General features: G+C 40.1%; 1 protein-coding gene across 1 annotated transcript in view; it reads left to right on the forward strand.

Annotated features, from left to right (window-relative positions):
* Window positions 1-10,337, forward strand: part of LOC125818061 (uncharacterized) — a 36,293-nt gene extending 25,956 nt beyond the window's left edge. The window contains exon 11 of the mRNA XM_049497571.1: window positions 9,432-10,337. Coding sequence (XP_049353528.1) covers window positions 9,432-9,629 — 198 coding nt within the window. The 3' untranslated portion in view covers window positions 9,630-10,337. The remainder of the gene's footprint in view (window positions 1-9,431) is intronic.
* The last annotated feature ends 3,746 nt before the right edge of the window (window positions 10,338-14,083 follow it).

Below are 14,083 nucleotides of genomic sequence, written 5' to 3' on the forward strand. Positions count from 1 at the left end.
GAGTTTATTGATAGCCACTTATTTATTGATTTGACTTTGATAGGTGCTTCTTTCACTTGGTCTAGATCGGAAGACTCTTCATCTTGATTGACACTAGACAGAGTCTTGGTGTCTACTTCTTGGGAGGAGTTTGCACCCAACGTGATCCAAGCTTCTCTTCCATGGCTACAGATGGATCATTCCCTTGTAATGTTGGATGGTAGTAGAGGAAGACATACGAGAACTCAACTCCTTTCAGATTCGAGAATGTATGGTTACGTGTGAATGGCTTTGGTAATAAAGTGGTTGATTGGTGGAGTAGTTATGAGGTGGAAGGAAGGCATTCTTTCAGGCTTGCAAAGAAGTTGAAATTGCTCAAAAAAGACATAGGGTGTGGAATAAAGAGGTATTTAGGAGGGTAAAGGTGAAAATGAGGGAGATAATGAGGTGGGGGAGTTAGAAAGAATAGAGGTGGGAAGGGAGGGAAAAGGAGAAGAAAGAAGTTTTATTAGGGGAGCCAACTTCTTTGGATTTGGCTCAAGAGACTAGTTGGAGACAAAAATCGAGGGCTTTGTGGTTGGAAGAGGGGGAATCTAACACAAATTTTTCACAGGGTAGCAATTGCAAATAAGCGGAGGAATCTGATAAGAGTCTATGGAGGTTGAGGAGAACATATGAGGTGGAGAAGGAAGTAGAGGGAGCAACTGTTCAGTTCTATGAATGATTGATTAAAGAGGAAGAGGAGTGGAGGCCAATGTGAGTTTGAAAGGAGTCTAAATGCTTCATTCATTGTCATTATTCTTAAGAAGGAATGGCTACTAGCATCGAGTGATATGCCTATTAGTCTAGTGAGAAATATCTACTAGATTATTTCTAAGGTGCTTTTCGATAGACTTAAGAGTGTTTTGAACGAGATTGTTTCTTCTTCACAAAATGCCTTTGTCAAAGGAAGGCAAATTCCGGATGCAGCTTTGGTGGCTAATGAAGTGGTAGATTCGAGGAAGAAACAAGGTGTACCGAGTGTTTTGTGCAAGTTAGATCTTGAGAAGGCTTATGACCATGTAATTTGTAAGCTCCTAGATTTCATTATGTTGAAGATGGGCTTTAGGGAGAAATGGAGGAAGTGGGTTAGTTTTTGCGTCTCTTCGGTGAGATATTCGGTTTTGGTAAAAGGCAATCTGTGTGGTTTCTTTGGTGGTTCGAGGGGTTTGAGACAAGAAGATCCTTTTTTTTTTTTGATAACCGAGAAATCCGTCTGTAACCCGCCCTTTGGACCAAAACACGAAGATCCTTTTTCAACGAAATAAGGTAATGCTCTCAGGCGCTCTTCCCAAAAACTCTCCCTCTCCTACTTCCTAGGAGAGAGAGAACCCTCTTTCCGGTAGGTCACCTGAGAACTGCCTTCCTAACCTTCTCCTTCCTCTATATCCGGTGATCCTTTTCGATCATTGGAACACCTTCTCGTTTCTTCTCTCTCTCTCTCTTTTCTCTTTCTCTTTCTCTCTCTTTCTTTCCCTTCTCTTTCATCCTCAGCCAAGCATTTGATGGATGACATCATTTATTTCGCGGTGGGATTCAAATCATACGATATTGCAAGAACCTCAGGTTCAACAGGAGATTGGTATGACTGGACAAAAAGAGACAGGAAGTCCGTGACGAGAACAACATTCAATGGCAAAGATATGGAATGGATTTCTTGGACCTTGCGAGAAGCTTCCAAATCGAAGGGGAACTCAGTTAGAAGATGGAAGAAAAAAGATGCATTTTCAGAAATCTATTGCGCTAGGAATTTTAACAAGTTTGGCAGATATATAAGCTTGATAAACGTCAGAGGTAGAAGAAGGGCAGTCATCATTATACCGGAGCTAAATTTTAACTTAGGTTGGACAGGAATTGCAGAGAAAGTTGGGAGATTCATTAGTAGTCACAAACGTGGGGGGAACTTAGAGAAGCATAGACTGGTTGACAACAACATTTCCTATGCGAATATGCTAAGGAGCACTAAATGGGGGAATGAGGGGAGAAAAAACACGCAAACAGTGAACATGGTTAAAAGGGGGGACAAAATTTGCATTTATGAGGACTTAAATTCCCAGAGTGATGTATTAAAGAAGAGTTTGGTGGGTAAATTTATGGTTAGTAAAGGTGAGACTCCAAATCTTACAGAGGTCAGGAAATGGGCAAATAATCTCTGGAAGCAGATTCATGGTCTCAATATTTACGAAATGGGGGAGGGAATTTTCCTATTCGAATTTGCATCCAAAACCACTGCAGAACAAGTGGTAGAAGGTGACTGGGTGTGGAAGAATTCTCCGGTCAAAATGCAGTGGTGGAGTCCGACAATAGGTACATCGGCAGATTATGGTCGTCCCAAATCCACTTGGGTTAGAGTGGTAGGCCTGCCGTTGCATCTCTGGGCACAAAAAACATTCAAAGCCATCGGTGATTTTTGTGGAGGATGGGTCGAAACGGAAGAGGAGACTCACCTCCGAAACCATCTCAAATGGGCGAGAATCAAAATTAATGGTGATGGCTCTTGCGTGCTGAAGGAAGTGACGATTGACGACAGCTCTTTCCAGTACACGATGCAATTATGGACTGAAGCTCCAGTGAGAGTGGTTGCCGGAGAAGATGGAATTCAAATTCAGCCTCAGATGGTTTTTACCCAGCAGTCAACCAGTCGCGGACCAGAGGTTTTGGTAGAGAACTCTGTTTTAGTCAGAGAGGGGACAAATAAAGCTGCCCAGCCACATGCTAGGGCTGAGACAAGTGGGGTAGCTGCCAATATCCCAGATCCAAATTTGGGCTTGAAAGTATTGTGCAATACAGACCTAGGCCCAAAACCTAATGTGGGTCTTTTAATGAATGGCCTTTCTAGCCCAATTAATTCAGCAAAGCAAAAAGAAGTGGCACATGAAGAGCATGTGGGGATTAATAAAGGGCTAAGTGGACTTAAAACATTGGCTATGCAATTTTTAAAAGCCTACGATGCCTGGGAAATTTCTTCGATGGAAAAAAGCAGTGAAGCCAACGCAACGAACACTCAGGTAGAAGTCGCAGATATGCGTCTAAAAGAATCTGAGCAAGTCAGGTCAGATGAAAGCGAGGGTAAGCAATCACAGGAAAAAGGAGAGAGTTCTAAGGGATGGGAAAGTAACAGTGATGAACACAACATGCAAATACAACAAATTCTTGATGTTGAGCCAGTAACATCGAATATGCCTGGGAACTACAATGAAGAGGAGATAAGGGCATCCAACTGGGTTAACCAGCATACCCTGGAACTAAGTGCCGCTTATGGAGTGGCTTTTGAAGGCTTTAGAGAAGAAACCTTTGCATTACTGAAGAGGTTGGATGAGAGAAAAACTGTTATGGAAATCAAGAAGGTAGGAAGTACAACTGCAACACCCAGGACCTCGAGGAATTGGAAAATATGAATTGAAAAACTTGCAGTCCAGTTTAAACCAGCAGGTGGAGGGTTCCAGAACCAAAGGGAGAGTCCTTAGCTTAGCTTTAAATGATGGTAAAATTACTTTCATGGAATGTAAGGGGGATTAACAATAGTTCTACTAGGAATATTGTTAAGAGTGCTTTGCTGAAGTGGAAAGCAGATGTTTATTGCTTTCAAGAATCAAAGATAAGTAGGGAGGTAGAGAGTATTGCAAAACAATTATGGGCTAGCAGATGGATAAGGTGTGGTTACTTAGAAGCTGATGGTAGTAAAGGGGGAATCCTAATCATGTGGGATTGTAGAATATGGAAAGGAAGCTTAGTAGAGACGGGGCAATTCTCAATCACCTATAGATTTGATGCAGTCCAAACTACTTTTAGTTGGTATTTCACTGGTGTATATGCCCCTCAGAGTAGGAATGAGAAGTTGGAGTGTTGGGAAGAGGTGGCAGCAATCAAAGAATTGTGTGAAGGTCCATGGGTCACATGTGGAGACTTTAACACGGTTAGAGTCATGGTAGAAAGAAGAGGATGCAATAGGATCACAAATGTGATGAAAGATTTTGCCAAATGGATCGAGGATATGGAATTACATGATCCTCAACTAATTGGTGGGAACTTTACATGGTTCAGAGGGGCAAACCATGACAGTGCAGCTAGGTTAGATAGATTCTTATAATCAATGGAATGGGAAGAGACCTTCAAAAATATAAGGCAGACGATAATGCCTAGAGTGACATCTGACCATAGCCCTATTATGCTATACTGTGGGGATTGGGGTCAGAATAAGTCCTATTTCAAGTTCGAGAATTGGTGGCTCAAACTGGATAGTTTTGAGGGGATGGTGCATAGTTGGTGGAGTGAGTTTGTAGTGGAAGGTTGCCCTGATTACAAGCTCAGTATGAAACTGAAGTTGCTGAAACTTAAACCCAGAGAATGGAGTAAGTGGGTGGGGACCTAGTCACTAAGAAAAACAAGTTGTTATCTGAATTAACTGATATTGATTTGGCACAAGATTCAAGACAACTGATAAAGGATGAGCTAATGGTGAGGGCTACAATTTTGGTAGAATTGGAAGAACTGGCAAAAATTGAGGAGTCTAGGTGGAGACAGAAATCCAGGATTTTATGGCTGAAACAGGGAGACAACAATACTAGGTTTTTCCAGAGGATGGCTACTGCTCACAAAAGATATAATAATATAGACAGACTAATAATTAGAGGAGAGGAGGTTAAAGAGCCAGAAGTCATTAAGGTGAATATGATTGAGTTTTATAAAAAACTCTATACTGAAACAGAGTTATGGAGGCCCTCTTTCGAGTATGTAAACTGCCCTAGAATCTCCCAAGAGGAACAAGACTGGTTACAAAGGCCTTTTAGCGAAGATGAAGTGTTAAATATAATCAAACAATGTGATGGTGACAAGGCACCTGGACCTGATGGATTCACCATGAGTTTCTTCAAAGTGTGTTGGGAGACTTTGAAGGAGGACTTGATGCAGACAATTCACAATTTCCACCAGAAGGAAACTTTTGAGAAATCATTCAATGCCACTTTTGTAGCTTTAATTCCTAAAAAGCATGGAGCAGAAGAGTTGAAGGATTTCAGACCAATAAGTTTGATTGGTGGAGTATACAAAATCATAACCAAGCTTCTCACAGAAAGAATGAAGAAGGTCATGGGGGTTTTGGTTGATGAGCACCAAATGGCTTTTCTTAAAGGAAGGCAGATAATGGATGCATCATTGCTAGCAAATGAACTAGTGGACAGTAGGGTGAAGCAGAATCTACCAGGAGTCTTATGCAAACTGGACATTGAGAAGGCCTACGACCATGTAAATTGGTCCTTCCTTTTGAAGATTCTGAGAGATATGGGCTTCGGAAACAAATGGATCAACTGGATTAAGGTCTGTATATCTACTGTGAAGTTCTCCCTTATCATTAATGGCAATCCTGAAGGGTTTTTTCAGTCACAAAGAGGTTTGAGACAAGGTGACCCCATGTCACCATTCCTATTTATCTTAGCTATGGAGGGTCTCAACTCCATGATCAGGAAAGCAGTTGAAAATGGGTGGTTGCAAGGTTTCAGCGCAAATGCAAATAGGGGAGATGCTATGGAGATCTCACACCTGCTTTATGCAGATGACTCCTTGGTCTTCTGTGGAGCTGAAGTAAATCATATAAGACACTTGAGGGCCATCTTAACCATCTTTGAGGGAATATCAGGACTCCATGTCAATTGGCATAAAAGTTGTTTATACCCAGTTAATCAGGTTGCTAATATGCAAGTGCTAGCTGAGAACCTAGGATGTCAGGTGGCCTCCCTCCCAACAAAGTACCTTGGAATGCCCCTTGGTGCTAAGAACAAAGAGGTGGAAGTTTGGAATGAAGTACTGGAAAGATGTGAGAAGAAGCTGTCAAGGTGGAAAAGCCAATATCTATCCTTGGGAGGCAGAATAACTCTTATCAAATCTGTGATGGATGCACTTCCTACTTATATGATGAGCCTATTCCCAATACCAAGAAGTATAGAGAAGAAAATCAACAAATCAAGAAGAGTCTTCCTTTGGCAAGGAAATAAAGAGAAGCTTGAGTATAATCTGGTTAAATGGGATGTAGTGACACTCAACAAAATGCAGGGTGGTTTGGGTATAAAGAAGTTGAATATGCAAAATATCAGCTTGTTGAAAAAATGGCTATGGAGGTTCTGTAGTGAAGATACGGCTTTGTGGAGGAGATTCATATCACAAAAATATGGTCTCCAAAACAATTGGATCACTGAAGAAGCAAATGGTACCGTTGGTTGCTCTGTCTGGAAGACAATCAGAAGACTGTGGCCATCCTTTATCCCCAATCTATCCTTTAGGATTGGGAATGGGGTGAAAACCAGTTTCTGGAATGAACTTTGGCTAGGGGAAGAGAATTTGTAGATCATGTTCCCAGATCTTTATGTATTGAGCCTACAACAGATGGACACTGTGGCACAAGTGTGGAGCCCTCAAGGTTGGGATTTGATCTTTAGGAGGGCTTTAAATGACTGGGAGGTTGATAGAGTAGCAGGATTATTACACACACTAAATGCATTTCCAGGTGTCACTGAAAGTCCTGATACTCCAATCTGGAAAATGCACAAGAAAGGGATTTTTTCTGTGAAGTCTTGTTACTGGAGCTTAAACTCTAACCAGGCTATGGAAATGGAATGGCCTTGGAAACTAATCTGGAAAATCAAGGTTCCTCACAAGGTCTCAGGTTTTATTTGGTTGGCAATTAGGAAAGCATGTCTAACTTATGAAGTGTTACAAAGAAGAGGTATACAGATTTGCTCAAGGTGTTTCATGTGTGGGGAAGAGGCAGAAGTTAATAGTCACTTATTCTTACACTGCAGAACAGCTGCAAATCTGTGGGACATGTTCTTATGTATACTTGGAATTAACTGGGTAATGCCCAAAACTACTTTAGAGTTGTTGAGACAGTGGGAAGGAGTGGGCAGAAGAAGAAGATCCAAAGAGGACTGGTGGAAATGCATCCCAGCCTGCATCTGGTGGACATTGTGGAAGGAAAGAAATGAAAGATCACATGATGGGAAACTTAACAGCACTCAGAAAATCAAGATGAATAGCTTGGGCCTGCTGTATTTTTGGTGTAAACAGGATTTGGTGGGGGAGGTAGATGGCTTAGTGGATTTTAAAGCTCAATTGTAAAGTTTTGCCCAATTTTTGGCTTTTGAAATTACCCCCTGGGGGCTGTAAATCCCACCTCATCAGGCTTTGCTGATGAGTTTTGATGTGAATATAAAGTTACCTTATCAAAAAAAAAAAAACGATGCCTTTTGTCTTGGTGATGGAAGCTTTGAGCAGAATGATGGACAAAACAATTTTAGGTGGACATATCAATGGATTCAAGGCTGCGGTTAGTGGTGTAAGTAACATGGTGGTTACTCATCTACTTTTTGTAGATGATAATTTGGTGTTTTGTGATGTAGATGGCACCTAGTTGGACTTCCTTGGGCAAGTCTTAACTTGGTTCCAAGTGGTGTTGGGGCTTAAAATTAATCTCAGAATATGCGAGATCATACCTGTTGGTGTAATAAATAACATTCACATTCTTGCACAAGTTCTGCAATGCAGGGTAGGTCTTCTCCCTACTACGTACCTTGGATTGCCTAAAGACGCATCGAACAAGGATCTCAATGTTTGGGATCCGATTATTCGAAAGGTAGAGAAATGTTAGTAGGTTGGCAAAAAAGATACTTGTCCAAAAGAGGCTAGGAAGTGCTTATTAAGAACACTTTATCGAGTATTCCTACATGCTGCATGTCCTTGTTCAACACTCCTATAATTGTGATAGGGAAGATGGAAGGTTGCAAAGAAATTTTCATTGGGATGCGGCGGACGGGGCAAAGAAGTTCACTTAGTTTGTTGGGAAACCATGACATCTCCTAAATAGTGGGGAGGACTTGGGGTTAAGGACTTGAAGGTCTTTAACATAGCACTCTAGGGTAAGTCATTGTGGAGATTTGGGATGAAGGAAGAAGCTTTATGGAGAGGGGTGATAGCGGATAAATATGGAGAGATGGAAGGGGGATGGAGAACAAATGAGATCACGATGCCTTTCGAGTGTGGTGTGTGGAGGAATATCATGAAGGGGTGGGATGCCTTTAATACTCACATTGTTTTCAAAGTTGGGAAGGGAGCAGGGTTTGTTTTTGGGGGCAAAAGTGGTGTGAAGGTTTGGTTCTTAAGGATGAATTCCCAGCATTGTATATGGTCTCTTGCCAAAGAGAATTGTCTGCTCAGCAAGCTAGGCGAACTCATGGGGATGTGGCCTTATGACATTTAAGGTTTAAGAGGACTTTCTGAGATTGGGAGGTGACCAAGATTTAGAGATTGCCAGGTTTTACTTCAAAAGCAATGCAAGCCAGTCGACAAACCCGGTGCTTTGTGTTAGGAGTTGGGGAATAACAAAGTGTTCTCCGTTAAGTCATTCTATGAGAAGCTGCTGGTTAGGGAAGATGATAGTTTTCCATTTGTATTGGTCTGGATACTGAAGGTGCCGAGGAAGGTGTGCTTCCTCACGTGGTTGGCTACTAGAGGAGTGATTTTGACGGCAGAGAATCTTAGGTAAAGAAAGGTTGTTTGCATGAGCTGGTGTTTCCTTTGTAAGGAGACGGGTGAGGACGTGGACCGAATTCTGTTATATTGCAAGTTAGCTACGAGGTTATAGGAGGATACCTTCAGATGGTTTGAAGTTTCTTGGGTTATGCCAAGAACAGTTAAGGAGCTGATGCTCTACTGGAAGAGTGGGGCACAAGATTTGGAATGTTACTCCTCTTGATGTGGGTCATTTGGAAGGAGCAAAATAGTAGAGTTTTTGAAGGGGTGGAGATGTGCTTTGCTCAATTGAGGTGCCTTTGATCCCTTATTTTCTTTTGGAGCACCCATATAGTTCCTGTTTGTATAGAGTGGGTGTCTTTCAGAGAGAACCATATTTTGTAGGTTTCTCCTCTTTTTGGTATATCACTTGTATACAGCCAAGTTGGCCTTGTTACTATCAATGAAACCTTTTACTTGATCAAAAAAATAAATAAAATCATAACAATGAACTGCCTGAGAGACTTTCTTTTCTTTTTTCAAAATGATCAGTATGTCTTCTATAAACAACTATTCAAACATTGGTTTTTCAGAACATGTTGGGAATGAACTTCTACAAAGAACTTTTCCCGACTTACTGTCCAAGCACCATTAGATGTACATTACATTTTTTTTCTTCTCTGCCCATCCCAACCCATCCTCAGTAGAGCAACCTTTATCTGATGCCTATCAGACTTAATCGTGTTTAATCTTGGTTCTCAAGTTGTGTGGTATCCCTGGATGTGCTCGGCTTTCTTCCTCCTTTTTTTCTTTGATTAGATGGCCTTGATTGCTTAACATTTTCTTCTATAAATTTTACATCTCTTGTTTGCTGAAATTTGAATCTTTACTGAGTTACTGCTTCTTTCTTGAAGCGTTCTCGTTATGACCTTGAAGAAGAGATGAGGAATAATCAAAGCAGAGGCAATGAGAGAAGCACATTTAGAACACACACGGATTTTAACAATTATCCGTTTGAGAGAAGTGGAAGTAGAGGCCAGTGGGAAGATGTTTGGAGAGCATATAAGAGTACCCAGTCCAGAGAACCAGATAGAAATAGAGCTAACTGGTAGTTGTGATGAACTTACAGTACTTGAGATTCATACAATTCGATGCACCTCGTGTTCAGCATTCTGCTTGCGTGTGTGTTTGCTGTCACCTCAGTACATGGGATACATGACTTGCAGAACTTAAAAAGAACAGGCGTGAAATTTGTGGATGAAGTATTCAACATACTGACACCTCGGCCTTCCATATTTGGGCACTTCTTGACTAGTCATTCGAGCAGGGTGAACAAAAAAGAAATTGTTGCATAAAATTCCCAACAGCGGGTTTGGTAACTTGGAGAGGGACTAGCATCAAGCTGAACTCATGCATGCAGATATGTTTAGGCAACAAACAAGGCCAGTCTGCATGATTGCTGTTGTATAGTTATCAAACAATGTGGATTAATACAGAAACTGTTCATGGCTCCGGGAACCCTGCTAGTTTTGGTGCTAGCAGAGAGACCAACTCGATAGTTTGAGAAGACTGCTGTGGATGACTAATTTTGCTGAGTCGTTTATCTATCATTTTCTGTGCTTGTGTTATTCTGCATTTAAGTTTTAAATTATATTTGTAATTTTGTTTGTGTATAGAGTGTCTGCTTGCATTTGAAACATCCTAAGAGTGAGGTTTCTTTTCTTCTTTGATATTTTGTTCTTTTCATTTCCTTGATTGTGGGTGGGGTTTTCTGTTGTAATACACCAAAGTCAATTATTTTTTGATTATTTGATTTGTTGAAAAACTTTTGGTGTGGGTTTACTAGGCATTTTCTTTTTCTTTTTCTACCTTTACTTAAATTATAGTCACATAGGATTACTCAAATTGAACACCAGTACCCGGTAGCCAAAATAATCAACACACAACTGCTTTAACATGTCAACTGTATCTTTACATATTCCATTCGACAGATTTTCTCTCATTGAATTAAATCCAGCCACGCAAAAGGAGGAGATTTCATTGTTCTCTTTGCACTTGTAATGGAAAATATAATGTAAAAGTTTTCATCTTCAAGGTAAGGGTGAAAATATGGCCTTCACACACCGCCTGAAAAGGGAAACGGAAATGAGTTTAAATTTTATGCACTCACGATGTAAAAGATATTCACACAAATCATGTCACTTGAATGACAACTAACTAGTTAATATTTGTAACTAATATTGATCGATTAGCTCGTGCCAGCACACGTCCAGCCTGTGTATATTTTTTAGTCAAAACAACAACTAACCTTTCAATTGATGCATCCATTTTGTTGGTAGTCTAAATCCTAAACACTTCATTTGGACATGAGAATGTAGCTAGTTGTTTCAACTAGTACCAATACAGACAACATAACATGGATCAAAGTATACGTTCATGGTTGGCAACTGTTACATTGTTTTCATCTATGGCCGAATTCTATACAATGGTGTGTGTGCATACCCTTTACCCTCCCCAGACCCCACTTTTGTGGAATTATACTGGGTCTTGTGTTGTTGTATTCTGAGCAGAGTTGATATCAAATTGGTTTCGAAATAATATTTAAAAAAAAAAGGTGAAATAATGCAGTGATATCTATAAGAAGAGTACATTCTGATATTATTTCAACTTTTACCAGATATGAAAAGCAGAGAGAGAGAGCTAAACCATCCTTCAATATTGCCAATTCTTTTGTGTTCATCTGAGCATTCCAAATCTACCTGTTTCACAAAAGATCAAAAACAATTTTGTGAGCTTACTATTTACAAGTAAGGGTTTCAGAATGTTGAAGATATCATATAATAGAACGGTACCTTCTCTAACAACTTAAGCTTTTAAATGAGGTAGTCATACGACTAACAAATAAAACTAAACTAAAGATAATTAGCAGTCGTCTCACTGGCATTGAGACTGCCTCTCCAGCTGTTCTGGCGAAAGCTCGAATAACTGGATAGAATAGTTGAACCAGCTGTTGCACTTTGCTTCTATTCCTCAGGAAATCCTGCAGAATTTGTACTATGTGAGTACAAGACCTATTGAGTGTGTGATAAATACTTTTGAAAGTTGGACCTTGGGGGATACCTTGACTACAAGAAAAAATACAACAGTATTTCAGAGCTGATAAATGAACACATCAAAGGTCAAAGTGCAAAATGAAAATGAATGGTTTAATCTATAAACAAATCAGAAATTTTGTAAGCCTATTTTACTCTCTCTCCATGCGCGCACACAAATAGAAAATCAACCAAGAGCTATATAAATTTTCTATATCCATTCTTTGCTCCTACATGTCCAGCATATGAAGAGGATTTTTTATACTAGTCATTAATAGACTGCATACGGATATGGAACCAGCTAAAGTTTGTGAAGTCACATAGGTGGAGTTCTATTTTAAGATATGGGAAAATGCATAAGAACCCCCCAACCTATGCCCGAAATCTTAGAGACACACTTATACTATACTAAGGTCCTATTAACCCCCCCCCCCCCGAACTTATTTTATAAATAATTTTTTACCCCTTTTGGGCCTACGTGGCACTATCTTCTGGGCCTAGCGCGTGTTGACAATTTTTTCAAGCTATCTGGTTGATAGTGCCACGTAGGCCGAAAAAGGGTAGAAAATTATTTATAAAATAAGTTCGGGGGGGGGGGGGGTAATAGGACCTCTTGAGGAAGTAAATTACTCATAGCAATCATTCCCCAGTCCACAAGAATGGATAAGTCCCACGAGGGGAATATATTGAGAAGTCAAAAGGAGATTGAGAGGGGGGCTGGAGCCTAACCTCAATAAGTTCAAATACAAAATGAGCTAAGCAATATACAAGATGGAGATAAAACTTCTGAGCAAGAGCTCACAAAAATACCAAGTGTCTGTATCCAAAAGAGATAATCAGCCAGGATCAAAGATGAAGGTGTTTTTCCTCACTCTTATTCGAAAATTTGGACCTCTTTTTTTTTCATTCTTCAAAGTGGATATAATCTGCATAGGCAAGTTGATCGCTGTTGTGAAGAAAGAGTTGTACTTTTTAAACTCTGCAAGATTGGCCAGGAAATCGGCAGTTGAATTTCCTTCTCTGAAGATATGATTAAATTGAATATGACCCTCTGCATTCATGGCTTGAATCTTCTTGATCTCATATTTTAAAAGCCAGGAGGTGGATATGTTGCCATTGATCATATGAATAGTAAGCAGAGAATCAGATTCAATAATCAGATTTCTGAAACCATTATCCAAGCACCACTTCAATCCAATTTTTATGGCTTGAATCTCTGCGTAGTTGTTAGAGCATTCCCCAAGGTAAAATGCGAAAGCCATGATCATATGTCCATTGTGATATCGCAAAATTCCTCCTGCTCCAGCGCTTCCTGAATTCCCTTTGCAACAACCATCAACATTAAGTTAATATTTCCCGATATCAGGACATTTCCAACTCACTGGAATGATAGATAATTGAGGACAGATTCTTTCCACAACATGAAATATATTTGAAAAAGGAGGGGAGAAGTTTATGGTGGTAAACTGAGCTGCAAGAGTCCTCTGCATCAGCATGGTGATTTGATCAATCACTCTGTTAGTAGTCGACCTGATGCCATCATATTTATAAGAGCATCTGAATTTCCAGATTTCCCAAGTAATAAAACTAGGAAGACATTGAAGAATGATTTCATGTACTTGGTTTTGAGGCTTGATGAGACACCATGCCATGAATTTAGCTCTAATATTTAGGGAATTTTTATGAGGAATTCCACACGCATCATAGAAGTATTTCCACACTCTCTTGGCCACTTCTCCCTCATTAAAAAATGATAATTTGTTTCAATAGAACCATTGTTACAACAACAACATCTGGAAGGTCCGTGGACCTTAAACCAGGAGAGATTAACATCAATGGCCAGCTTATCCTTGAGAAGTCTCAAGGCATTAAATGAGATCTTAAAGGGCATCTTGTTATGCCAGATCTTGGTGTTAGTAAGAGCAGTGATTCTATGAGTTCTTAGAGCATTCCAGGCAGATAGGGTAATCTTCATTTTGAGGAGATATGCTGATGGTTTGGATATGTGTAACTAGATAAGAAGGGAGCAAATCATTAAGTTTATCCAGATTCCTAGTGTCATGCACGATGAAGTCAGAGACAAGAATCTTCTTAGATCTGCTGCTTTGCTCAATCAGATTAGCTAAGGCACCTTTGTTGGTCCAATTATCCCACCAAAAGGACACATCCCCTTTGCCAATTTTCCAGAAGATATGCCTCTCACATTCTTTTCTAGTGTCCATGAGTCTTCTCCATAGATGAGACTGAGAGTAGTTCTTCTTTTTGGCCACTGGATGAATCCTTTTACAATATTTAGCATTTAGAAAGGAAGTTAGTAGAGAATTCTTTGTTCTAAAATTCCACCACGCTTTGGCTGTAAAGGAGTTGTATGTCACAAGAATGGATCTGTTCCAAATAGAGCACTAACAGTTGGTACTCCTAGGATCTTTTCACCTCTGGCAGATTTCTGAACATTATGAGATTTTCAAAAGCTT

The sequence above is a fragment of the Solanum verrucosum genome, unplaced genomic scaffold, assembly GCF_900185275.1.
Source record: "Solanum verrucosum unplaced genomic scaffold, falcon-dt-bn FXZP01000253.1, whole genome shotgun sequence".
Classification (NCBI taxonomy): Eukaryota; Viridiplantae; Streptophyta; class Magnoliopsida; order Solanales; family Solanaceae; genus Solanum; species Solanum verrucosum.